At 50.4% G+C, this 24,156-nt stretch overlaps 1 protein-coding gene across 3 annotated transcripts; it reads right to left on the reverse strand.

Moving 5' to 3' along the window:
- Positions 1 to 983: 983 nt before the first annotated feature.
- On the reverse strand, positions 984 to 24,116 carry PTPN7 (protein tyrosine phosphatase non-receptor type 7). Of its 3 annotated transcripts, none has more exons than XM_006266080.4 (10): positions 23,988 to 24,116; positions 19,911 to 20,139; positions 18,231 to 18,414; positions 17,381 to 17,465; positions 14,455 to 14,531; positions 9,637 to 9,774; positions 8,225 to 8,335; positions 6,951 to 7,108; positions 4,737 to 4,850; positions 984 to 1,649 (listed from the first exon to the last, which is right to left on the reverse strand). In XM_006266080.4, exons 2-10 carry the CDS (start codon positions 20,039 to 20,041, stop codon positions 1,556 to 1,558), a joined length of 1,092 nt encoding a protein of 363 aa, XP_006266142.1. In that variant the 5' UTR covers positions 20,042 to 20,139; positions 23,988 to 24,116; the 3' UTR covers positions 984 to 1,555. The 3 variants fall into 3 exon arrangements, with proteins under 3 accessions (XP_006266142.1, XP_014464897.1, XP_059573117.1); XM_014609411.2 differs by lacking the exon at positions 23,988 to 24,116 and adding an exon at positions 21,868 to 21,888; XM_059717134.1 differs by lacking the exon at positions 19,911 to 20,139.
- Positions 24,117 to 24,156: the final 40 nt, after the last annotated feature.

Genomic DNA, 24,156 nt, shown 5'->3' on the forward strand with positions numbered 1-24,156 from the left:
CTAGATGCAAAGAAGTCAGCTATATAACTGGTCCAATGACATAAGAATCAAAGATCATTAGGGCCTCCAACTATCTATGAACCAATTGAAATGTTTTGTGACTGATCTAAACCAAAATATTTTTCAGATTTCTGGTTTGCAGAAGTTTTTGAGGTTTTTTTACCTTTTTATCCTTATTTGGAATGGGGACATTTTTTTAAAACTCTCAAACATTTTGAGGAACGGGAAAATGATTTCTTCCTCAGCAATTTCTGTGATTGTTTTTGTACAGGCCCAAGCTGAGGTTCAATGCCATTTGATGAAAAGCTGGAATTTTCCATGGAAAACGGATGTTTGTAGTGAAAAATTCTGTTCAGTCCAAATTCTGTTTTTTCATGAAAATCAGTTAGTGCTTGAGTAGCTCTGGAAGTGATAGCTGTTCCCCAACCAGCTGCTGTAATAGTGGCATAAGGCACTTTCATTCCACAGTCTTTAAGAAAGCACACTCTTCTGTTTGTTTTAAATTGTCTATTCATATTTTTATAGCCCATTTCCACCTTAGAACATTTTTGTCAAAGTCTTTTCTTTTATTTTCCCAGTTTTTCCCCTCTTTACTCTTCTATTTTGTCACTGAAAAGGGGTGAGAGAGGATCAGAGATAAACTAAAAATGCATTTTGCATGTTCTGATTTCATTGGAAAAACAGACTAAAAAAATCTATTTAGGGAAAGGACCATATTTTAACTGAAAAAAATATTGTTCAGACTTATTCAGCCAAATCTATCTAATAATTTAGTACTCCTGAAGACTTTACAAAGTTTATACCAACCCAAAAGGAGGAGAACAGACAATGAAATTTAAGTAACCAGCTATGTACCTTGAGTAGCTAATTGTGAAATTGAACCATCAACAAAGAACCTATTGCTGAAATTTGCTCACGTAAAGTATCCTGACAGTTCCAAAGAGATAACTTGTTCCTGAAAATCAACGCTTCCTCACAAATGATTCATAAAGCAGAAAAAAGGGTTCCATTTATTTTCAATGCAATGTAACCAGTTCCAGTTCTAACTTGTTTTATATTTTTGAATGGTTTAAATGCAAACCATGCTATCACCTCCTACCACAGATCCTGGACCTTAGCACAGTTTGCTGGCACAGTTGGGGCTAAAACATTATGTGTTAAAAAAAAGCAAAAAGCTCACTTCTGCCAGTGAAATCTGCCTTACGCTCATTGCAAAAGGTGCCTCCAAAATCCACCAGTGTCCCCTTTTCTTGTCCAAACCTGTTGCCAAGCCAACCTATTACAACATCATTGTTTGTTGGACATTTATCTTCTGCTGTAGTTTAAAACACCAACTACAAGATGCTACTAGGAAATTAAGCAATCAGATTCAGGGTGATTTGGTTGCGGCCATTTTCGTCATGGGAAATAAAGTTCCTTTCATGATGCTGCCGTAGTGGCATGGTGTGAGCAGAAGAGAACCATGGCTTTCTTCTCCTACTGTTATTGCCATTGGGTTTGCTGCTGGTGACCGCAGAGTGCGATGGTGACTTTGGAGCCTAGCTGCAGGCCAGGATTATGGGCCAGTTGTCTCAGGGAGTTGCGAAGCATACAGAGCCAGTGTATGATGGAGGAACTGGTATTGCTCACTGGTCTGAATCATTCCTCCTCTGTAAGAAAGAAACAGGTCAGTCTGATGTCGAAGCAAAGGGCAGCCATCTCATCTTCTAAATCCTTGGAAAAGTCACTTCTGCACAGGTATTCCAGCCCCCTCTTGTATAAATAACCAGAGTGAGAGTATCCTCATGAGCTATAACCTCACTGACTAGAATTCCCTAACAGCATTGGGATTTGAAAGTCATTATAGGCTAGATTAGGGAACGGATTCTGTTCTAGCTTCCCCTGGTTCTGATCTGGAGTAACTCCCCTGAGGTCAATAGTCGGTTCAGGACAAACACGGGTAGGGAACAGAATCTGGCTCTACATTTCTCAGATTGTTCCTTTAGCAAGTAAATGCCTCATTTCAGCAACTAAGAGTGTGTACAGAAGTGCTCTGTGCATGTTATACAGTGTTGTAATTTAGAGCACTTTTTATAGCACTATAAAGTTACAGCACTCTAGTGCAGTGTTTGGTGGGGGGGGAGGGGAGCACTGAGCTTCCCTGCACTTTCCAGGCTAGGAGGCAGGGGATGCTCTGCAGCCTCCTGGGACTTCTCCACTGGTCAGGAATTTGACCAGTGTACAGAAGTTTTTTAAAGCGCTATAGGTTGCTAAGGTGCTATAAAATACAGTGCTTCAAATTTTAACAAGGGGTAATTTAAAGTACTGTACCCATTTTTAAAGCGCTGTAAAGCTGTGCACTTCTGTTAAGTCATGGCAATAAAGTGCTTTAAATGGCAAAAAAGCAACTAACTTCTGTACACACCCTAAGTGCTGGGTGTCCAGCTATGGGCTTAGATGGGCTGTTAAGATAACTAACTACCTGTGAAAAATAAGCTCATAATTTTAGTACTGTTGAAATAATGTAGCCATGATGGTCTAGGAAATATGGGAGAGGCAAGAGTTTTTGTGGGTGATATCTTTTATTGGCCCAAGTGTATGGTTGGGATAGATTTCAGCAAGTTTTGGGGTATCACAGTACCCTTCCTTGGATCTCAGTGAAGGGTGCTGTGATACCCAAAAGCTTCTCATAGTTTTACACACTTGTTTCCTAGAACTGGACCTATTGAAAGTACCTCCAAGCATAGGGGTCACTAGCCATGTCTACACAGGACACTGACTGAGCAGGAGCTCATTACTACTACATAGTAGAACTGCATGGTAAGAAGCGTGACACGACACTACTGCATAGTAGTAATGAGCTACTGCATTGTCAGCATCACCTAAAAGCTGTTCAACGATGCTACTGCGCAGTAACCCCAGTTACTGCACAGTCATTTAGTACTTGTATGTGCAAGTACTAAATGACTGCACAGTAACAACTGCACAGTCAGTGTCTTGTGTAGACACAGCCACTGTGAGGGAATAAGCTAGTTCATTCATATGACTAGGAGCTACAGCACAAATGATTCTTTCGCAGCCTCTACTGCAATGGTGCTTTGGAAACAATGAAAAAGGAGATAGGTTCTCCTATCTCCTTGTACCTGAAAGCTCCAGATGAGCAGAAAAGACTCTCTGGTGACCAATTTTCAGCTCAGAGCAGGTCAGAAACTATAGTGGAACATCTTGCTTGATGCACGACACAATTTTGGCCAGATATTCATGGGTTCAGCACCTCACACCTGGTGCTAGGTTTTCAGGACAGCTTGCCACTCAACCTGCTTAGCTGTTCTGCAAATTTGGCCATCTACTTTAATGTCCAAATGGGTGCTGAGTGCTTTTGAAAATATGGCTCTTGGAGTCAAGCCAATGACAGCCAGGGCACTTAACTGTTTTATTAAGGGAATCAGATGGAAACTGCTTTCCATGTTTTGGGACTGGGATTGTCACTTGCAGAAACAGCTGAGATGAAGAGAATGGAGAATCTTCTTTCCTCAGACATGCCATCCGGTTCCAGGCCAATGGTGTGCTGAACCCAAATAATTTTTCCCTGCGTTTTCAAAAGAACCAGGGGAAACCCCTTTGGGTTAAACCAAACTATTTTTTTAATTGCTTGTCAAACCGAAAAGTCAACACATTCAATTTAGGACCAAATGAAATGTCTTGTTTTGATTTTCAGTGATTTTGAAGTGTTCTTAATTAAAAAAAATATATTTAAAGGAATTTCAGACAAGAATGAGTTTTGACTCTATACTTGGAGTGTTTTGCTTTGAAACCATTTACATGAAATGGCAACATATTTTTTCAGTTTTTTTAATGCTTTTCTTTTGAACCCAACAACTTGGCAAAATGAACATGAGATTGCAATGTTGTGGTACTGCTGGACTGAAACTGTAGTCATGATGGTCTAGGAAGCAAGTGGGAAGCAAGGATTTTTATAGGTGATATATTTTATTGGACTAACTGCATGTTTGGGGGCATTTAGACAACCTTCAGGTACAAGGCCCCTTCCCCAGGTCTGAGAAAATCTGAAGAAGGTGACCATGTGCCTGAAAGCTTGACTAAATATCTTCCAACCATGTAGTTGTTCCAATAGAAGATATCACTCCAAAAATCTTTGCCTCTTGCATAAAATTACAAAATGTTTTGATGTTTCTAAGTCAGCATTTTTACCAAAATCCCTAAAAAGATTCAATCTAAGGCCTTTATCCTGTACTACCCTGGATCCTTCCATACCTCTCTGACAGACTGCTGAGCCAGCAGTGCTGTCATCCTAGCTCTTGCTTCCCTCCACGTCTGAGGTGGGGTGCTCCAATCCACCTGATCCCTCTTCCCCCAGCACAAGCTGGGTAAACCCCAAACTGAAGCTCCCTCCTTTCCCTTCTCCCCCTCTCATCCTACAGATACCACTGGAGCTGGGGAGGGGCAGGAACAGGGGAGCTAGGGGAGAGAGGCTGCAGACAGGCAGCTCCTCCTGGATAGGCTTCAAAGTAGACCCTGACCCCTCCCAATCCAATAGTCAATGTCTGTTGATTGCTGGGGGTTGCTGTAACTCATGGCACTTTTTGTGAAGCACCATGAGTTACAGAGGGGAGCTGTACATCTGTCAGTGCCCCTAGATTTAGCTTGGAACCACAAAGCATTTACTCCCAGCTCTGTGTTGTTCCTCTTTAGTATCCCAATATGGCCATGAACCTTTATTGTCTCTTAATACATACCTATCTATGCGTAGTTGGCACACTATTCCCAGGATGTCCACCTCTCCTTTGTCCTTCAGCTGTTGGCATCCAATCCTGGTAGCAATAAAGCAGCCTGTCCGGCCAATTCCTGCACTGAATAGAACCCAAAAGGCCCATTAAACAACAGCTAGGCCGATGGCAAGGGGCACTGGCTCATTTGAGGATGGGACACAAAACCGTTTGCTTCCAGGTTTCAGCTCACTGCCAGCTCAGTTTGGGAGGAAGGGCAGACTGGTCACATCTGTTGCCTAGTTGGCTGCTTCAGTTTGGTTCCAAATGGGCACTGCAGCTATCTACCCACAAGCGGGCCCCTTCATCCCAATTTCAGCCACTTATTGATCATTCTCAGGTCTTTGCTGCAGACTCCTGTTAGAAGAACTCTGTCAGTCAAGAACATAATGGATATGTCTACACGTGCACATTTGCTGCACAGTAACCAAAATTACTGCACAGTACCAGCACGCATCTACACGTGCACACCCAAACTGTACAGTAAATATGGTGACTTATGCTGATATGAGCATAAATTTGATACTTGCATCATGCAGGTATCAAAGTTATGCCTGATTAGTTACTGTGCAGTAACGCACATATAGACTCTTTACTGTGCAGTAACACTGTGTGTGTGGGCTGACTTGGGACTAAGTCTAGTCCCAAGTCAGTCCACACACAACATTAATGTGCTTTAATGCCTGCACATGTAGATGCCAGCCTATTCTCACTTACTGTGCAGTAAATTTAAGCCAACATAAATGTATGTGTAGACATGCCCAATGTGATGCAATCCCTGAGCAACCCAGCAGGGTTGCTAGGGTCTAGTGCAGGCGCATTTATATCTGAAAGCTGTATTTCCACCACCAGTTCTTGCCAGAATAGCTGTTTGAACACTAGGAGCTCCTTCCTGGTATGGGCTACCAGGATTCCTATGCTGGTAACGTGCTTGCAGTATAGTCATAGTTAGTGTCTACACGGTCTCAGTACCTTTGGATCTGAGTACCACAATTTTATGATACTGTCATGTAGAACAATGTTATTATTCCCATTTTATGGATGGTGAACTGAAGCACAGAGGACCTAAGTAATTTCAAGGTCATACACATGACCTAAATCAAGGTAATACAAATACACAGAATTGGTAGCAAAGCATGAACCTAAATCTTGTAAATCCCAGGCAGACACCCAGACCTGAACCATCCTGCCTCATTTGTAGGTCAAGGGGTGAATTGTCCAGGGAGAATGGACTCCTGTGTGGAGGTAACAGCTCTGGAAGGAGGTAGGGAAGCTTGTACTGTCAATGCATCTGATTTCTGTTGGTAATGAGAGAAGCTCATTCTAAAGGGAGGTGGCAACACATCCCACCAGCACAAGATTCACATGGCAAGCATGTGATGAGTCAGTGAACAGGTTTAAAGACTGCAAGATGGTTGTCTCCCTACATAGGATGCATGTGGAAAACTGCTTTAAGACTCAGCCACTGCCCTGTACACACTGCATTCAGATTCAGCACATGTGTATGTGGTTGCATCCACTGTCCTACTATGAGGCTGACCAGCTGGAGTCCAGGGTTAAGAGTGCAGAAGAGACTCCCACCCAGCTCTTGCTCTGAGATGGACAGTGAATGTGGGATGCTGGCTGTGAACTATTACCTCTCAGTGGGATGTCTACGTGGCACAAATCAGTGCCATGTAGGGACCCAAGCTAGCTGAATGCTGAAACAGCCAAACTGGGTTAGTGTGGCACTCTGCCATGCTGCATTTTGACAGAGCTTGTTACCCCAAGCTGAGCACTGCAATGAAACAGCTGCACTGCTTCAGTCTGCAGTGATTCCCCCATCAAAACTGGCCAGCTCAGGAGTTCATGTGAATTTTGCTTTCCAGGTTTATGATACTGGCCCCAGGGCTTCCTACCATTCTGTACAGGCAAAGGGAAATGGTGGAGGCAATGCGGCTTTGGAAATTAGGCAAGATACAAAATATAGGGCAAATTCTGTGGTTATAAGTCAGCAATATTAGTCCTAAGGGAAGAAAGCAACAGCACAGCTGGCCTTGTTCCACTAGTCACCCACCTCAAGTGGGTCAGTGGGAGGCCAAAGCCTCTCTCCCACCCTCACCAACTCATCTGCTTTCTGGTCAGACAGACAGAAGCTGACTCCAAATGCTTCCTTCCACACTCTGGTGTGGGAGAGGCTCCTACCTGCAGTGGACAACGATGGGCCCCGGGGGGGCTGCAGCCTTCTGGATCTCTTCTACCTCTGACACCAAGTGCAGCAGGGGCTTGGCAGACTCAGGGGTCTGCTGGTCCGGCCAGGAGGGGAAGGAGATGTGCTTGACATGGCGACATTCATCTTTGAGCTTCCAACCATGAGAAAGGGGTGAGGGGAGGGGGGAAACAGAGGTACATGAGCACCCACACAGCGCTGTCCAGACACAATGTGAGCACTGCCCTCCCTGTCAGGATGCTGCCTTCCCACCCCAGGGCACCAAGCATGATTGTCTTGCAGCCAAGACTGAACCCCTGCAGGGATGAATGGTAGCCCAGACTGACCATGGCAGCACTGGCAGTCGGGGCTAATGAAGGCATCACCAGCAGTGCATGGAGACAGGTCTGTCCTAAGATGCTCAGCTCAGCAAGAACATGCGCTGTCCCCTCCCCAGTCACTCAGCTATGCCAGGCTCTGCATTTCCCAAGTGAAATTTAACCCCAAGATGCTGGGGCCTAAATTCTGCTCTCCCTTACACTGGTGTAAATCCAGACTCATTCCGCTGATTCCACGCTAACACCAACTCCAGGCACCTTAGCGAGGCCCTCTAGACTGTACTATGATGTTCAAGGGCAGTGGTGGGTACAGAGCCTGTCTGGAGCAGGAGCTGCCCTTGTTGGGAAAGTGATGGTGCTGGAACAGGATTTGAGGTCAAGGAAGAGTGTTGCACAAAGAAACCATCCCCAACAGGGAGCAGAGAGACCCTTAATCACACAGGGCGTTTATACACATGCTCCGGGGGCGGGGGAGAGGCCGCTTTAATTACAGCAGCTCCAAGAGCCACTCTAATTAAAGCACCCAGAGATGTCTCATGTATCAGTGTCCCTGCGCTTAAAAATGGCAGCAGGAGCACTTTATTTAAAACTCATTGAACAAGCTTTAGATAAAGCACCCCCACCACCATTTTTAAGTGTGGGGATGCTGATACACAAGATGCTGGAGGCTGCTGGAGCACAGTGATTACCACACTCCAGTAGACAAAATTAATCAAGTCCGCTCTGACACATTGTAATTACAGTGCGTCAGAACAGCCTTGCTGCTTGTGTATAGGCGCCCACAGAAGTGGGAATCCTGACCCCTGACCTTCCTCCCAGAAGACAATCTGTCCCCGCTTATGCATTAACTCTTGTTGTCCTTTTGAGAAGCCCCATGGCCTCAGTTCACAGCTCCCCCACTCCCAGCACCGCAGGACAGGGCTCTGGCCCACCTGAATTGAGAGGTTCCGGACCACGTACTCTGTGCACTCGCTCACCCCTCTGACATGGATGGTGAAGGGGCCGTAGGTTGCTTCTTTCTCAGGCCAGTAGTGGACGCATTTCTGAAAGCAGAAGGTGGGGACTGGTGGTGAGGGGGCTGCAGAAGGTACCTGCCTAGGGGCTGATGGTGGCCAGCATGTTACTCTCAGGGTGTAGCTGCACTGATAGTCAGGTTGTCCCAACCTCCCAGACCTCCCCCTGCCCCCACACTGGGAAAGGGACCCACTGCAAATGATGTGGAGGGTCAGGGGAAGCCAGGGAACTGGCCAGAAGGGTTTGATGGGGCTTGTCCGAGAGGGGATGGTTTAGGGGCAGGTCACTGGGTTTGGGTGTGGCTGAGTGCCTAAGACACTGCAGGTGTGTCCTCTGTCCTTCCAACATCTGCTGCATGCTCCTCTTGCCCCAGAGGTGTCACAGCCACCTCCATACTGGGCACAAGTGCAGGCCCTCCCTGCAGGTAGCTGCAATCAGGCCCTTCCACCTCCTCCCAGCACCTGGGAGCAATCAATGGGAGGCTGGGAGAGAAGATGTGGGGCCAGTGCAGAGACTGTTGCTTGGCTGAAAGGCAGCAGCAGGGGGAGGGAGCAAGGGGATGGACAGGCTTGGGGCCAGGAGGGAAATGAGTGTAATGGCTGGAAATCCTCCAGGTTGGTTGTGCTGGACCTAGGCCAAGATGCTTGAGCCAGCAGAACCAGTCAGGACAGGAAGAGATTGCACTGAACCAGGCCACCTGATCATACTCCCCCTACACCAGCATTCGTAGGGCCAGCTGCCTTCAGCCTGGGCTCTGGCCCCCTGCCTGGATTTACCATGCTGGCTAAGAGCTCATATCCCAGAGCAGAGCTGCTCGGTGCCTGGGGAATGAAGCAGCTGATTGCTGCTGGCTCTGCTCCACGTAGCTGCCCTAATTTCCCTTATCCTATTAGCACATCAGCAAAACAGGTTCCTGAATAGCCCATGGGTGGAAATCCTAGTGACCAGGGACACTGACAGGGTAGGCTTGTCTGAGAAGAACCACACAAGCTTTCCAGAGCTCCAGTCTCCCAATGTTGCCTGGAGGCAGGGCCTAGAAGCGTGCCTTAAGCTATACACAGATACTTCCCTCACTCATTCTGGTGTAAATCAGGAGGAGCTCTGCCTCCCACATGCCCTAGCTGCTATTTCCATGCAGAGCTGGTGCAGTCAAGTAGATGCCCAGAGCCCTGGGTTGGGAATCTCTGACTGCAGAGCAGGTCTGTCTTGTGCCCCTTCTGTACCTGGTCTTCCAGGTCAGTATTAACCATAGCCCCCTGCTCCAGGCTGTGGCCAAATGCCAGGTCTTTCCCCAGCAACATGGAGCAGGTGTGCAGGCCCTGTTCAGCACCTCTTTGCCTTCCTTCAGCTTGGTGATCATGACAATAAGCGGCACGCCTTCCTGCCACACCATCTCCCAGAAGTCAACCACTGTGTTAAGCATCGGCCCCTGCGTGGCAATGTACTCTCTCTCACGTCCCGCGTAGCCCTGGAACCAGAAGGGTGGGAGGCAGTTAGATGAGGCTGCATGAGAAGGAACCACCATGAGCAGGTCACCGACTGGTGACATCTGGAAACATCATGTCTCCTTACCCATAAGCCACAGCAGCCTGTATTGATCTTGCTTTGTGCAACGACTGGACTAGACCTTGTCCGATCCCTTCCAGCCCTGTTTTCCTATGATCCTAAGAAAGACAATGGCCTCTGCTTGTTGTATCTATCCACGTGAGTGGTTAGGTTCCCACACATACAATGAGGACTGTCCACAGCTGACTCCCATCTCCTTGGAGTATTTTAGGACAAGTTATCCATCATCTGACTGTGTTAGGTCTCCCTAAGAGTACTTCTCCCTCCCCTTCCATTTATCTTGGAGAAGTTTTCCAACATTTTATAAACCTGAGCTGGAACTAATAACACCCAAGTCTGGCTGCCAGGGTAAGTCAACAGACTAGCTCTGCACTGTGGCATAGAGCTGGGGACCCTGGCCCAGATCACAGGGCACCAAGCATGTAATAGTCTTGCAATACTGATAGCGGCCATAGTGAGCTTTAAAGGATCCTATTTTATATAACCTGGGCCTGATTTTCAAAGATGCCAAGCACCCGTAGCTTCTACATGACTCAACTGCTACACTTGCTAGCACCGCTGCTGAAAGAGACTTGGGGGTCATGATTGACCACAAGATGAACATGAGCCACCAATGCAATGTTGCAGCTGGTAAAGCAAACCAAACTCTGGCTTGCATCCATAGATACGTCTCAAGTAAATCTCAGGATGTCGTCCTCCTGCTGTACTCAGCCTTGGTGAGGCCGCAGCTGGAGTACTGTGTCCAATTCTGGGCTCCACAATTCAAAAAGGATGTGGAGAAGCTTGAGAGAGTCCAGAGGAGAGCCACATGCATGATCAGAGGGCAGGAAAATAGGCCTTATGAAGAGAGGTTGAGAGCCATGGGACACTTCAGTCTGGAAAAGCGCAGGCTCAGGGGGGACCTGGTGGCTGCTTATAAGTACACAAGTGCTGTACATCAGGATCTGGGAAAACGTCTGTTCACCAGAGCGCCCCAAGGAAAAATAAGGACCAACGGTCATAAACTCCTCCAAGACCATTTTAGGCTGGACATAAGAAAAAATTTATTTATGGTCCAAGCCTCCAAGACCTGGAATAGACTCCCTCCAGAAGTGGTGCAGGCGTCTACTCTGGACTCATTCAAGAACTGCTTGGATGCTTACCTTGCTGGGATCCTTTGACCCTAGCTGACTTCCTGCCCCTGGGGCAGGGGGCTAGACTTGATGATCTTTGAGGTCCTTTCAAGTCCTAACGTCTATGAAATCTATGAAACTGCAGCTGTAGGTACCCAGCACCCCCACCTAAGGGGAATGCACTGTTTGAAAGAGAAGCTGTCACTCCTTGAACCCTCTCAGGGTGATACCCCTGCCTTCTGCCAGTCACATCTGTAAGTGGAGCTGTAGATTAGGGTCTGTGTGATTGGAACTATCCCAGAGAGGCTGGACATGTAACAAAGGTCACGGCAAGACAGGCTGGGTGGGTTCTTACCTCCAGCCACTATTTTGGCAGAGTTTTCCCAGTAAAGCCTTATCTAGAAATAGTGTCTTTTCTCTGTGGAGGCTGATGTGTCATCAAATGTGTTGCAGAGAACTTTAAAATAGATCATGGCCTGCCAAATATTCAGCTACCGGACACATTTGCCAATTCCCTGAAGCATTACAGCAAGTTTTACATATTGACATAATCTGAGATTCTGTATAGAGGATTTTATGCAACACAGAACCAAGCCATGGAAATACTGTGTAGACAAGTGCAAAGGGTGTGCTGCTATATGTGAATGTGTATGTAGACAGAGAGGGTTTGTGTATACAGGTATGCACATGGATTGATGGTAGTCTTATGCAGAGTTTATATTATGTTTGTATGTGATGGTTGGGATAGTTGTGGTTGTATGGGATGATCCTGGCAGGAAGTTGGACTAAATGATTTATGGAGGTCCCGTCCAGCTCTACTTCTCTATGACTCCATGACAAGAGCAAGCATGTAAACTTGTATGAGTACACATACAAAATTATAGTGTGTGTATGTGTGTGCTGTTGTGTGTGTGCATATAGGCAGCATGTGTACATATGAATATGGGAACACAACAGTAACATGTGTGTGTGTGTGTGACTGTGTGTAAATAATGGTGCATGTATGTGCGTAAATGTGTGTACAAAAGCAATGTGTATGTGTGTGCACCCACAAGGGCAGTATGTATGTATATGAATGTAAACACAGTAAAGTATAGGTGTGCACATGCATGAGAATTTGAATGTATGTACACAAAGACAGCGTATGCAGCACATGCACATGTGTATCTAAGGGCAGCATGAATGTATGCCAGTGCATGCCCAAAGGTAGTGTGAGTGTGTGCATGTGTTTGGTCAAAAATGCAGTGTGTGTGTTTGTGTGTGTGTGTGTGTATGTGTGTGTGTAAGTGTATGTGTGCACCCCATGTGGCCCCATGCTCTCACAGTCTGACAGCAGGATAATGGTGTTCTGTGATGTGCTGTGTTTTCACATGGGGAAAATGTCATACTGGGTCATGTGCTGAAATAAGCCCATGAACCCTGCTCTCCTGCATTTGTGATAAACAGTCGGACTGTCCCATGAAGACTTGCACTGAGGCCATGCTTGTGCCATCTACTGGTGGTCTAAGCCCAGGACTGGGAGCCAGGACTCCTACAACCAAAGCTTGGCTCTAGCACTGGCCTGTTGTGTAACCCTTGAGCACCTCACTATGCCTTAGTTTACATATCTGTAACAGCGAAGCCCAATGAGTATTACCAAAAACTGTGAAGCAGGGACACATTAGTGGTCTTATTGTAATCTCATGTCACTCTGCCTCTCACTTCATGGCCTCTATTCATACTCACCTGTGACCTAAGGCCATGAAATACCCTGTCTAGAGTGAGCATCTGCTTGACCTAAGCAAGCAGCCTGTTCTTAGATGCCTTGGCAGCCTCTCTCTCTCTCTGTCTGCCCCCAGGTTAACTTAGCCTGGTACATGTCAGCAGGAATGACAGAGTACTCCTATTCTCCATGCCAACACAATCCCTAGGCTTTGTTTGCAAATGTTAGCTCAAATGTTTTCAAAAGTTCAAATGGAGCCAGGAAGGTGCAATTCTGCCTCTCACCAGCAGAGAGCGGTACTAACAAGGTAGTTAAGGAGTGAGGTTTGCACCAGGGCTTCTTCCCACAATGCCCTCCAAGCGGGTCCCCATGGTGGGCACAGTGCTGTGCTGTGTGCCCAGAGGGCAGGAAGCTCCTGGCTTCCACAGCAGAGTCCTGGCCCCTAGCTCCTGCCAGCTGGCAAACTCTGCCTCCTGCTGCCAGGGGTGCAGCCCTGGCACTGGCTGCTGTGGGGATGTAATCACAGAGATGTGTGTGGGGATAGAAGTTGTAATTTAAAGATGCTCCTTCACTAAGAAGACGGAGGGAGTGATTAACTGGGGAATGGTCCCTCAGTTGGGTAGTTAGTCAGTTACAGACAAAGAGTCTGCAGAGGTTGCCTCCTGCTCCACAAATAAAGTTTGTTGTTTAGTTCCTCTCCTTCATTGTATGTGCCTATGTTTATTGAACCCGATGATTACTACAGCATGGACTTAGACCCACCAACTTGTTACACCCAGGATGACGTGTGTCATTCCCTGCACAGCCGGACTGAATTCAAGCTGGGGATTCCTGGGCAGAAGGAGCCCAAGGTTGTGCTTGCTTTGAGGCCTGCGGCCCTGGAGAGTTGCTTGCCACGTGTCTGAAAAACCTCATCCAAGACTGCACCTGCCTGGGCCGGTGCCACCAGAGGGGCTAGGGGTGCACCTCTCCTATGGTACACTTCTCATCCCAACCTCTCCAGGATGACCCAGGCAGTCAGCATCATTATCCATATTTTACAGATGTGTAAACTGAGACACAGGGTGGGAAGTGACTTGCCTAGCAGGCCAGTTGCAGAACCAGGATCAGAGCTCAGATCTCTTGTGTTTGTGCTAGTGCTCCCCCAACTAGGCCACACCACTTTGCTGGCTGTTGTGAGGCAGGTTTGGGTTAACAGTGGTGAGTAATGGCTCAGCTGCATGAGCCATCTACCACTGCCACCCCTGGTGTGGAGAAATTACAAGCTAGTCCCCAAATGCAGGAGGTTGGCTTAAAAACCAGATCTTCATGCTTCCTGAGCAACACAAGGGATGTGATTCAGCCCTGGTCGGGGCAGGGGGGTGCTGTTCTCTTCCCGTCAGTAATTTCTAGCTGCTAGAGCTTACAGCTCTGATTGGGTTTGTGCTACCTGGGCCAGGGCACTGGTGGGAATGCAGGCTCTGGCCCCTGACAGGTAAGTGAAGTGCTTATAGAGGGCCCGAGGTTTGGTCCCAAGTTTGTCACAGAGTTGCTGTGCAACACTGACCAGAAGAGGCTGTACTCTGAGTAGCACATTGCCCCTTGGTACATGGGATCAGGCCTGGCTCAGAGGTGACCACAGTGCCCCACAGAACCTAGAGGCTCCTGGCAGATCACCCAGCCCTTTGCCCCATAGGTCAGGCTGTAGCAGTTACAGCCCCAGAGCTGAAAATTGCAGGCACATGGAGGGCTTTGTTTCCACAGGTCTCAGGGTGGACATGATACTCACTGTGATGTAGTTGGCATTGATGTAGGTCTCATCTTCTTGGCTTCCAGCTCTCCTGAGGCAGACACGGCTCTGGGGGTCTATGACACATAGTATGAATTAGCCAGGGTGCTACCTCATAGAGCAGTGCCTCTTTCTGGCCTCAGCCCCACAGAAATGTTCATCCCACGAGACCCCGGCTGGCCCCCTTACAGCTTCTAAGTCCATGTGCAGCCCTTCCAGGTGTGTTTTTCAGAACAGACAACCCATGCATTTCACTGAGTGCTACTCCTAACCCTTCTCCTGTGCCTACATAAAAATCTCCCACCCGAGCTAAATGACACAGCTGGAGGGGGCAGCTTAGTTCATTGGTAATGCATAGGGGGTACATGCAGGTGCATGTGCATCCCCTGAAATTGTTCATGACCCCCCTGAGAGAAATGCCAGAGACACATTCATGTTTGTTGCCAGCACTTCTTGTTTTGCTGCTGGCAATTTTGCCAGCGGCAGCAATCGGCTGTGGGGAACACCCCCCCAGTCAGCGATCGGCAACTGGGGTACTCCCCCGGTCAGCAATCGGCTGCTGGGGAACACCTCCCCCCCCCTCAGCGATCGGCCGCTGGTGTCCCCCCCAGTCACCCATGGCTTAGTTTCACTTCCATTGTGCTTATAATTTCTCCACTCTGCACTGAAGACACAGACTAAATAGCACGAATGTTGACAGTCCTCCAATGCCTTCCCAAAATCTCCCACATATGCCCAAAGAGAGATTTTTTGGTTTTGTTCTTCCAGAATTCCCCGGGAAAGAATACTCGAGTGGCTCAGGTTCCTGCAGCACCGAGCAGCAGGGGACATGTCCTCAGGGCTCCTAGAGGCATAGTGAGGAGAAGACAGGTACAGAGAGAAGCTGCAGGGGTATGTGCCTTCAGAAAGCCCACAGCAGAGGGCTACCTGCCAGGAACTGCTTCCCCTCCCCACAGACAAGTTTCACAGATGCCCTTTGCTGTCCCAAGTCCCAGGAGGCATAAGAAATGGAGGACACCACCCAATACTGGAGCTTAAAGGAAGATGCGCTCCATCCTTGCAGTAAGCAGGACTCGATCATGACCGGGGTGAAGGAAAACCCAAATCTCTGTAGAGAAGCTGAAGGGCCCTGAAGGCTTTCACTGCTCCCAGCTCCCCATCCCTTCCTTTTCCACTGCGTGCCTTACTGGTGGCTTGCCCTGGTCCCTGGTGGTAACTGGCTTCTGTTCTGCCTGTGTCTGCTGGATTAATGAACCCTCTGCTATCCAAAATCTCCCCTAGCCACCTCTTAATGGTCTCTGTGGCTGCTTGCCTCTGTCGCTGTAAGCCACATTTTCCAGATCTTGAATTCTCCTTATAATGATTCTGATTGCTTTTCAACACCTTTGCTGAAACATGACACCCAGCCTGGATGCAATACCCTGATCCAGTACAGTATGGTCACAACACCTCCCACCTTTTCCTCAACATCCTCCTCCTTTCATGAATCCCAAGAGCTCATAGTTCTCACAGCTCTAGGGTCCCATGTTCTCCTGGTTTCTCTCATGACACCCTAGTCCCTTCAAGGGTCACTACTGTCCATAGTTGACACTCCATCCTGGAAATGTGGCCTTGCTCCTAAATGCAAACCTTTAAATGATTGCACTCAGCTTAGTAAATAACCTAGACCACAGGGTGTTACTGATGCCCCCAGCCTGTCTTGTCTGCAAACCTTATCAGGAGGGACTGTGAGGGACTGACCATGTCATGGTAGATGCAAGAGGGCTACACATGCAGAAATCAGCCCAGCCTATACCTGTGTGAACCCAATGCATAACATCAGCCTGCAGGAGAGATAACCCCCTGGGAAGAGCAAAGTCCAAAGCCACAAGGAAGGAACCATGAACCTTCCCACCAATGCCACAGCATTGGTGCCAGTGTATGTGAAAGGGCTGGGGAGCTTCAGGGAGGGCCTAGGAGCCCAACTGGAGCAATGGGTCACACCCACCACTCTCCTGGTCCTGTGCTTCCTCAATGCATCAAACACCACATATCTGGGCCCATGAAGGCAGTTTTCCTTAAGCATTCCCAGGGAAAACTGTTCTCGTGGCATGGTTTAGTACCCGCCAAGGTGTTGGGGTTTAAAGTCCATTTTATGGAAATGGGAGGCTCCTCCCTCGCTTGCTTCTACAGCCATATGGCTGAGGGCAGGCAAAACTTAGGCATCCAAACCCCAAGCTTGGACCTGCACATAGGATGCCTGCCAAAAAACTTTGGAAATATCTGAAGCCCCTGGTGGGGGTGGAGGATGTTTGCCAGTTGTAGGGCCACCTATGGTTCCGGACTGACTCGCGGATTTGTACTTGATTTGGCAGATTTGGCTTGTAATATGAACAATTTCTTTAAAAAAAAAATCCTGCTCCCCTGGTGCTCTCATTCCTGACCTTCAGCCCCTGCTCCCCCAGTCCCGAGACATGCAATGTTGTCTCAAAAACCCTCAGGTCCATTTTGGGGATCCAAAATACTGACAAGAAGATAAACAGCCTTCGCAAAAGGCATTAGGGATGATGAAGGAACTCACCCCGGATCTGTGTGCAGAGAACTCACGTGCACAAGAGAAGTCCACAGAATGAACTGTACAGATGCACAGAGACCAGTGCCCTGAGCAGCCAGCTGAGGGCTGTGCGTCCTGTGCTGAGTCTAGACACATTCATGCTGAAATGGGGGAGTCTGGAATAAAATGGGGAGGGGGGAGGGAGTTGGGGAACCTTTCTTCAATCCAACCTCTACTGCCCTGAGACACAGATTCCCAAGCAGAACCTCTCAAATTCCAGGGGGCTCTTCCCTCTCTGTCTGCCTGTCTGTCTCTCCCTCCCCCAAGCACACACACACACACACACACACACACATGCTCACACCCCACCAGCAGGTACAAATTGGCACGTACTAGGCAGGATGGTTTTGTATCTGTCCTTTGAGGCTCGTCCAGGGATGTCTAACTCTTCTGGGTTGACAAAGTTGGGTGGGATTTTCTGTGGAGGCAAAGGTGACCATCAGTGACATCACTTCTCCTGCATGTGGCTTTCTCCATTCATCTGGCTGGACCAGGCTTGGAGAATGCTATATCCCCTTCAGCAGGTCAGACATTGCAGCCACCCTCCATGCACCAAGCCGCATCTTTCATAGTGTCCCAAGAAAGGGCTTGTTGGGAAAGAGTTTGTCCTTGACCAGGCAATGGAAGGGCAAAGCTGTTCCATCTCATGCCTGGAGCTCCTGAGAAGGAACTGGGGCAAGAGCTTTGTTCCTGTTTCCCCAAGAAAGGATCACCTGGAACAGCCACATGGTGAGTGCCTGGTGGATGGAGAGTGCTGGCAGCAACAGTACCAGGCACACAGCTGAAGAGACCTCAGGACCTTGTGCTCCTCCTCTTTCCAAGCACAGCATAGCAGAAGCCCTGTGGTGCCGGCTGGCCTTACTTCTCTGCCAAACCCCAGGAGGAGCTACCTCCAGGGGAAGGAGAGCAGCTCTGGTACTACAGCACACTGCTGAGGCAGCCAGGAGACCTTTGAGACAGGAATCTCAGACCCAAAGGTCACCTTTCCAGCTCCAGGTTGCAGTAGGGGACCAGACGGCTCTATCCTGACACCAACCACTGAGTCACCCAGGCCCACCCTCATGCCCATGGCCACACAGCCAAAGTTATGCAAGGGCCTGTGTGATCACAGGGAGGGGAGAGATGGGAGGAGATTGGGTGGGGAGACCAAGGGCATCAGATACGGCCATAGGGGATGCCTCACCGAGAACTCCTCCTGGAGCTGTGTGAGGCTCTTGGCTTGATGTGGGAGCTCCTCTTTGGTCAGAATGTGGCTGGATGTCCTCAGGAACCGCAGCGTGATGTCCCGTGGGGTGCAGACCCGTTGGATTGGCTCCACGCTCCCCAGCGAGCTCATGTCCAGCATCAGCGACACATTGGAGCCTCTCCTGCAAAGCAAAGTGGTGTGTCACAAGTTAGTCGTGGCACTGCTCTTCCGTGCCTGGGGCTGTGTTAAAGGAAAGGTGGAGGTGCAAGGAGCAGAGTCCTGGATGGGACATTGTGGGACACATGGAGGTCGATGGGGTGATGGCAGGGTGCTGGCTGGAATGACAAGTGTGGGGCAGGGCTGAGGGTGTGTGTGTTACACATAAGCTTGAGATTATTACTGAACTGGGTATTTTTTATGCCTGGGGCAAAGATAACAAGCAGCAACCTCAGACCAAGAGAACCTCAAGTCTCAGACCCTCAAAGCAAGAAGTGGTTGAGGCTATGCCCTGGTGCCAAACGTAAGTTTTTAACGGAGGTCAGGACTGAGAGGCCCTGGCAGCCCCGAGGGGAGAAGCAGCCCCAGACTAGACTATCAGAAGCATGTGGCCTGGGATTCAGGGGCATGGCCAGAGTGGTGACTGGGAGAGGAGCCCAGGGCTGGAACAAGGGTGCTGAGCTGAGATGAAGGTCTCTAGCAGAGCTGAACACTGGACGGCTGCACTGCCCTGCTACATTCAACCTGCCTGAGCCAGCTCTCCTTTCAAGAGCAATATGTTCCTCTAATCTTACTCCCCATTTAAGATGACTACGGCCAATTGGCCTTCTGTCATGGGTGACCTCTGGACAGTGCTGCTCAGAAGTGATAACCACACAGCTCCTGTCCCACCTGGCAGGGACACCAAGTGCAGCAGTGCCCAGTGTCTCCTCCCACCCCAGCCCAGCACCCATGACCTTCAGCAAACAAGGAGTTTGGGAAGGGACCAAAACTCAGTGACATTGACTCAAATCCAGTGATCTATTTGGGAAGAAAAAGATAAGGTGGAGAGGGGAATAATTTGTAAATGTTTCATTTAAACATTGACTTCAACAAAAAAGAGATGCATTTTTTTTTTTTAAAGTAATGATTCAGTGACTTCACAAAGCAGAAAAATGTCTTCTTCTGGGTCACGGATGTTTGGGGGTGGCCTAAAATGAGACATCCTCTGTTCTTTCATTAGGAAAATCTTTGTCCGCATGCCTCACCGCAAAGCCCAAAGATTCTGTTTCAGTCTGACTGGACTTCGGGCTGCTGCTGACTTCTCAGTTCAGCGGGAGAGTCTGTGAGCTGTTCTCCGGGGGCCGGCACAGACCTCTGTGCTGGGGGCTGAGGCACTGGTGGAGCCCTGGGGCAGGGAAGGAGGAGTGGGTCTGTGCTGGAAATGGTAGCGATGCTGCAGGAGGAGGAAAACAGCCTCTTTCCATGTGCTGAGCCCAGCTGGGTCCACTTACTGGATGCCCTTGGGGATTTTAGGACCTTAGAGCTGGAATCAGTTGATTGAGCAGCACAGATGAGGCTCTCTCCTCCTTGAGGCTGACATAAGGGGCTCTGTCTGGGTGCAGTGCTCTGAGTCTGCAGGCATAGATGGGGATAAGGGGCCAGGGCCATACAACCCATCACAGCCTGGCTGCTGCTCACCTCTCCTGGAGACGCACGTGCTTCTTGGCAGAGGAGCTGGGAGTGCCAGCTTTGTCCATCGCTCCCCTGGCTGCCCGGCCTGGCTGGTTTGTGCTATGAACTCTGGAGCATGCCGAGCAGGCCTGTACCATGCTGTGCCAGAGATAGAGCCCTTGCACTGAGGTAGAGAGGGTGTCAGTGGGTGGCGTGAGGCTCCAAGGGGATCAGAGAGCCATCAGGGTGGAGGCATCTGGAAAACACCAAGAAAAAACTGCCAGGGTGGCTCAGACAGGTGCCTGTTCAGAGCTCTTCCCTTTCTATGACTGGAGTCCGCTCAGTGCCTCCACGGTAGCTGGTAGACAAATGCCCCAGCATCAGCCCATCCAGCGGAGCTGAGCTCTCCCACATGGTGGGGGCACAGGGCCCAAAGGATCTGCAAGCACTGAGCACACCCCTGAGCACAGGGGTGAGGATGGCAACAGACCCCTGTGCACAGTAGGGGCTGGGGTTGGTCCTATGCTCAGGTGCTGGTGCCCAGCCCAACCCCTGCGCTCTGGGATGTGAGTGGCCTGCATGGGAACGCACGCAAGCTCACACCCAGGACCTTTGCTCAGCAAACCTCTCCCAGGACCAAGCTGCTTCCAGTATATCCTGAGGCTTTGCTACTTGCCCTCAGGCTCTTGGTCCTGCTGGATGCTATATATTTAACCCCTTCTGCGGGGCTCATGGCACTGCATGCCTGTGACCAGTTTTCCATGGGAACTGTGCTTATGGCATCTCAAAAGCATGATCCAGTACTGATGCCAACTCTGTGCAGTCACAGAGCCAAACAAAATACATTTAGGTCACAGAGGTCCTATACTGTGGGTGTCTTTGTTTTTGAGGCCCAGTTTAAGACATGCTTTCTAGACAGGCTGAGAGCCCCTGCCTCAGACATCATCGGGGGCCCCAGGCATGCAGCACCCTCATCTGGGCTCACAGGAACAAGCCACAGACTCAGCACCAAACTTTTTATCTTGCCCCACTAGATCAGAATAGCAACCCTGAGAGTGGCCTGTGGGGCAGGGCAAGGCAGCTGGGGTGTGAAGCTGTTAGGGAGTGCCTAATGGCCCCGTGAATCTGCCCTCTGCCCCTACAGCACCCTCCAGGGAGGGGAAGCTCTGCTTGCCCTGCTCCAGGTGGATCCCTTGGGCACATGCCCTGGGTGTCACTGGCACTTGTGAGACACTGAAGCTTTGTGGGGCTGTCACTGCCCCGTAGACCATCAATCCTCACAATGAAGCTGAGGGGGGTACCACCAGGGATCAGGGCAAGCCAGCAGTAAGACACAGGTGACTGTGTGACTGGAGCAACTATCATTTGGACCTGACAGGAGGGAAAAAAACAGTCCTATGCATAACTGCCTTGCCCAGAATCACCTTCAGGCGGGCCTCTGTCCTAGCCCGACCCAGAGGAGCCCAGCTCCAGCAGTACACAGCGGGCGCCTCTCCTTCTGCTCCATGGCATGGCTCCTTCACCCGCACGGCTCCCATCACTGGAGCTGCTGCATCCCCATGTGAGTCTGAGTGACCCCTGCCCATCCCTGGCCCACTCCCCTTCCACCCATGCCGACAGCTCATGCTCCTTGCTAAATCTTACTTCAGCTCTCACTTTTCTGCCAATCCATGTCTTTGCCTGGGCATCTCCTCTGCTGGGACAAGTGAGCATAGCACTACCAGAGCCAAAAGTGGTGCATAGTGACCCCAGATGGGGACTGGGTCCTTCCTCCACCCTCTCCAGAAGCACTGGCAGGTGGCCTGCACATGAGAGGCTTGCAGGAGGGAGGGTATTAGCTGGAGCCAAGGGCAGTGCCAGCCACACCCTCCCTTCTGCTAGAGGGAAAGACAAAAGACAGGGAAGGCACAGTTCCGGCAGGAGAGAGGGCTGCAGGCAGGTATCAGGAGAGACCTTTCCTTAGCGTTTTCAGTGCTCTGCCTACCTGAGCAATGGGCCCAGGGGGTGCTTCCCTCAGCCCAGGTTGGCCCAACATCACCAGCCTCTCTGGCCTGACCCTGATCTGTCCTCTGTGCAGACGCTGCAGCCCCGGTGAGAGGGAACCGGCCCAGACAGATTCCACCCCCACTTCACTCCCCTCCCCCTGCTGCCACCACCCCCGCTGCAACCTCCGACCGTTGGGAGGAAGCTGGCTTAACCGAGCAGTTGAGCAAGAGGCTGTGCCGTGGGGGCTGGAGGGCTTGGGGAGCAGCGCACAACCCCAGCAGAGCCTTGCGGGGCGACCAAAGGGTAACGGAGGGTCCATTGTTTGAGGGCATGGGACGTTCCTGCACAGACCGCATGGAGTCAGGGCTGCCCAGCTCCCAGGAGGGCTGAGCTCTGGGGGGGCAGAAGCCAGGGGAGGCAGCACGAGAGGGGAAGACTGAGTACACCTGCAGGCTGGAACAGGCTGCAGGGAATGTCCCTTCCTTTGTCTTTCCCTACATGGGAAAGAGGCACCAGTTTAACGTAGGCCTGGTGTGCAGCTTTTGTCCTGGGATAACTGGTCAATGCCATCACTACACTGCTATGGACATGCTTATACTGTGATAAAGGGAGGGACTTGCTCCACCAGTATAAACAAGCGCACAGCTGTATTGCTTTTGCTCAGCCAGGCTACTTGTAGCTGGACGGGTGCTGTGCGCAGACAGGCCTTAAGGATGGTTTATCTGCAGCCAACACCTGCACAGAGTCTGTCTATGGCTTAAAGCAGGGAGGGGGCTGCCTTGATTTCACTGAAGCAGTCTGAAAACTGTTTGCAACTAAACTGCTGTGGCTTTCCCATGAGGACAAAGCTGGTACCCGTCTCTCCCTTTTAACCAGCCCGTCAGGTTTGGGGACTGGCCGTCTCCAGGATTTCGTGCTGCAGCTGCCTTACAGCAGTTTCACACACTGAAATAGTAGCAAAGCGGGCAAGGAGCCAGCAACGAAATCTCAAAGGAGGTAAAGAGTTGGTGGCTGGAAGGAGAAGAGGGGCTGAGAGCTAGAGTGAGGGTGGGAGGTCCGTCTCCTCCTCTCATTGTATGGATCCTGAAGTTGATCCTGACTCTCAGAGGAGGCCCACCCAGGTCCCTCTCTTTGCTGGACTTCTAAACAAGCTCTCCAAAGGCTCAGATGCCATTAGAAAACAAATCCCAGTTTCACTGTAACCAGCTACCGGCCAAGCTCTCCTGCTCATTGGGCCCCAGATCCAGGCCCCACAAGGTCCTGGCTCCTTTTCATCCCTCTGTTGAAGTCACGCTGAGGGCCGTGCTGGCTTGGCTGAGCCTTAGCATCTCCACGCTGAATAGAGTCCAGAAAGGCAACACTCGGGGTGGGGTTTGGAGCATGCCATATTGCAATGCATGGGACTGTGGCACAGCTAAGGGGTGAGAGGGTGCTGAGATGGACCCATCTACAAAGCCCAGGGGGTCATGAGACTGGGTTTGGGACCAGTCACTGCTGCGAAGACTGATTCCCTATTACTGTGGCTATGGGTCCAGAAGAGCTGTGTCGAGCCCAATGTGCTGCATGACTCCAGGGAAGACGCGAGGAGTTCTGTGATGCGATGTCTTGGGCGGCAAGGGAAAAGGGATTCTCCTCTGCCCTTTCTCCCTTTCCCCCCACAGGAGCTTGCGCTGGGCTGTTCGAGGGACCTCAGCGGCAGGCCGGGTTGGGTGCAGGGAGTGGCTGCTTCCCTGAGGCCAGCCCCAAGGTAGTCATCTCCCCACACACCAGCCAGGAAGCCCCTGGAGGTACCAGCCAGCGCACACCTTGGCAGCTCCCGGGGGGCAGCAGGAGGTGGGACTCTCTCTGACTCTGCCAGAGCCCCGTCTTGGTCATTTGGGTTCCCAGCCTGTGGCACCTGTGCCACCTTGTCCTGCTCCCCAGGAAGCTCCCGACACGCAGACGTGACTCAGATCCCTGCTGTCTCCCCACACGGCTGCAGCACGGAGCCCTGCAGTGGCGCTACGCACCCCATGCCCAGCTGTGCCCCTTGCCAAGCATTTGGGCTGCCTGGTCTCTAAGGAGTCCGCGAGTTGGTCTGAGATGCCCTCTGTGCTTCCCGGGCCCCCGCATGCTTACCTGGTGCCCTGAGCTGGCCAGTCGCCATAGCACCCCGGCACTAGGGTGGTAAGTGATGCATGCGTGGGTCTAGCACTAGGGTTTGAAAGTGTTCAGGAAGCTGCTTATCAAGGAGCTCGCTGCCTCGGCTGCTTCCTCTCCCTCCTTCTCCCCCCACCCTCCCTGCCGC

Source organism: Alligator mississippiensis, chromosome 14 (assembly GCF_030867095.1).
Source record: "Alligator mississippiensis isolate rAllMis1 chromosome 14, rAllMis1, whole genome shotgun sequence".
Classification (NCBI taxonomy): Eukaryota; Metazoa; Chordata; order Crocodylia; family Alligatoridae; genus Alligator; species Alligator mississippiensis.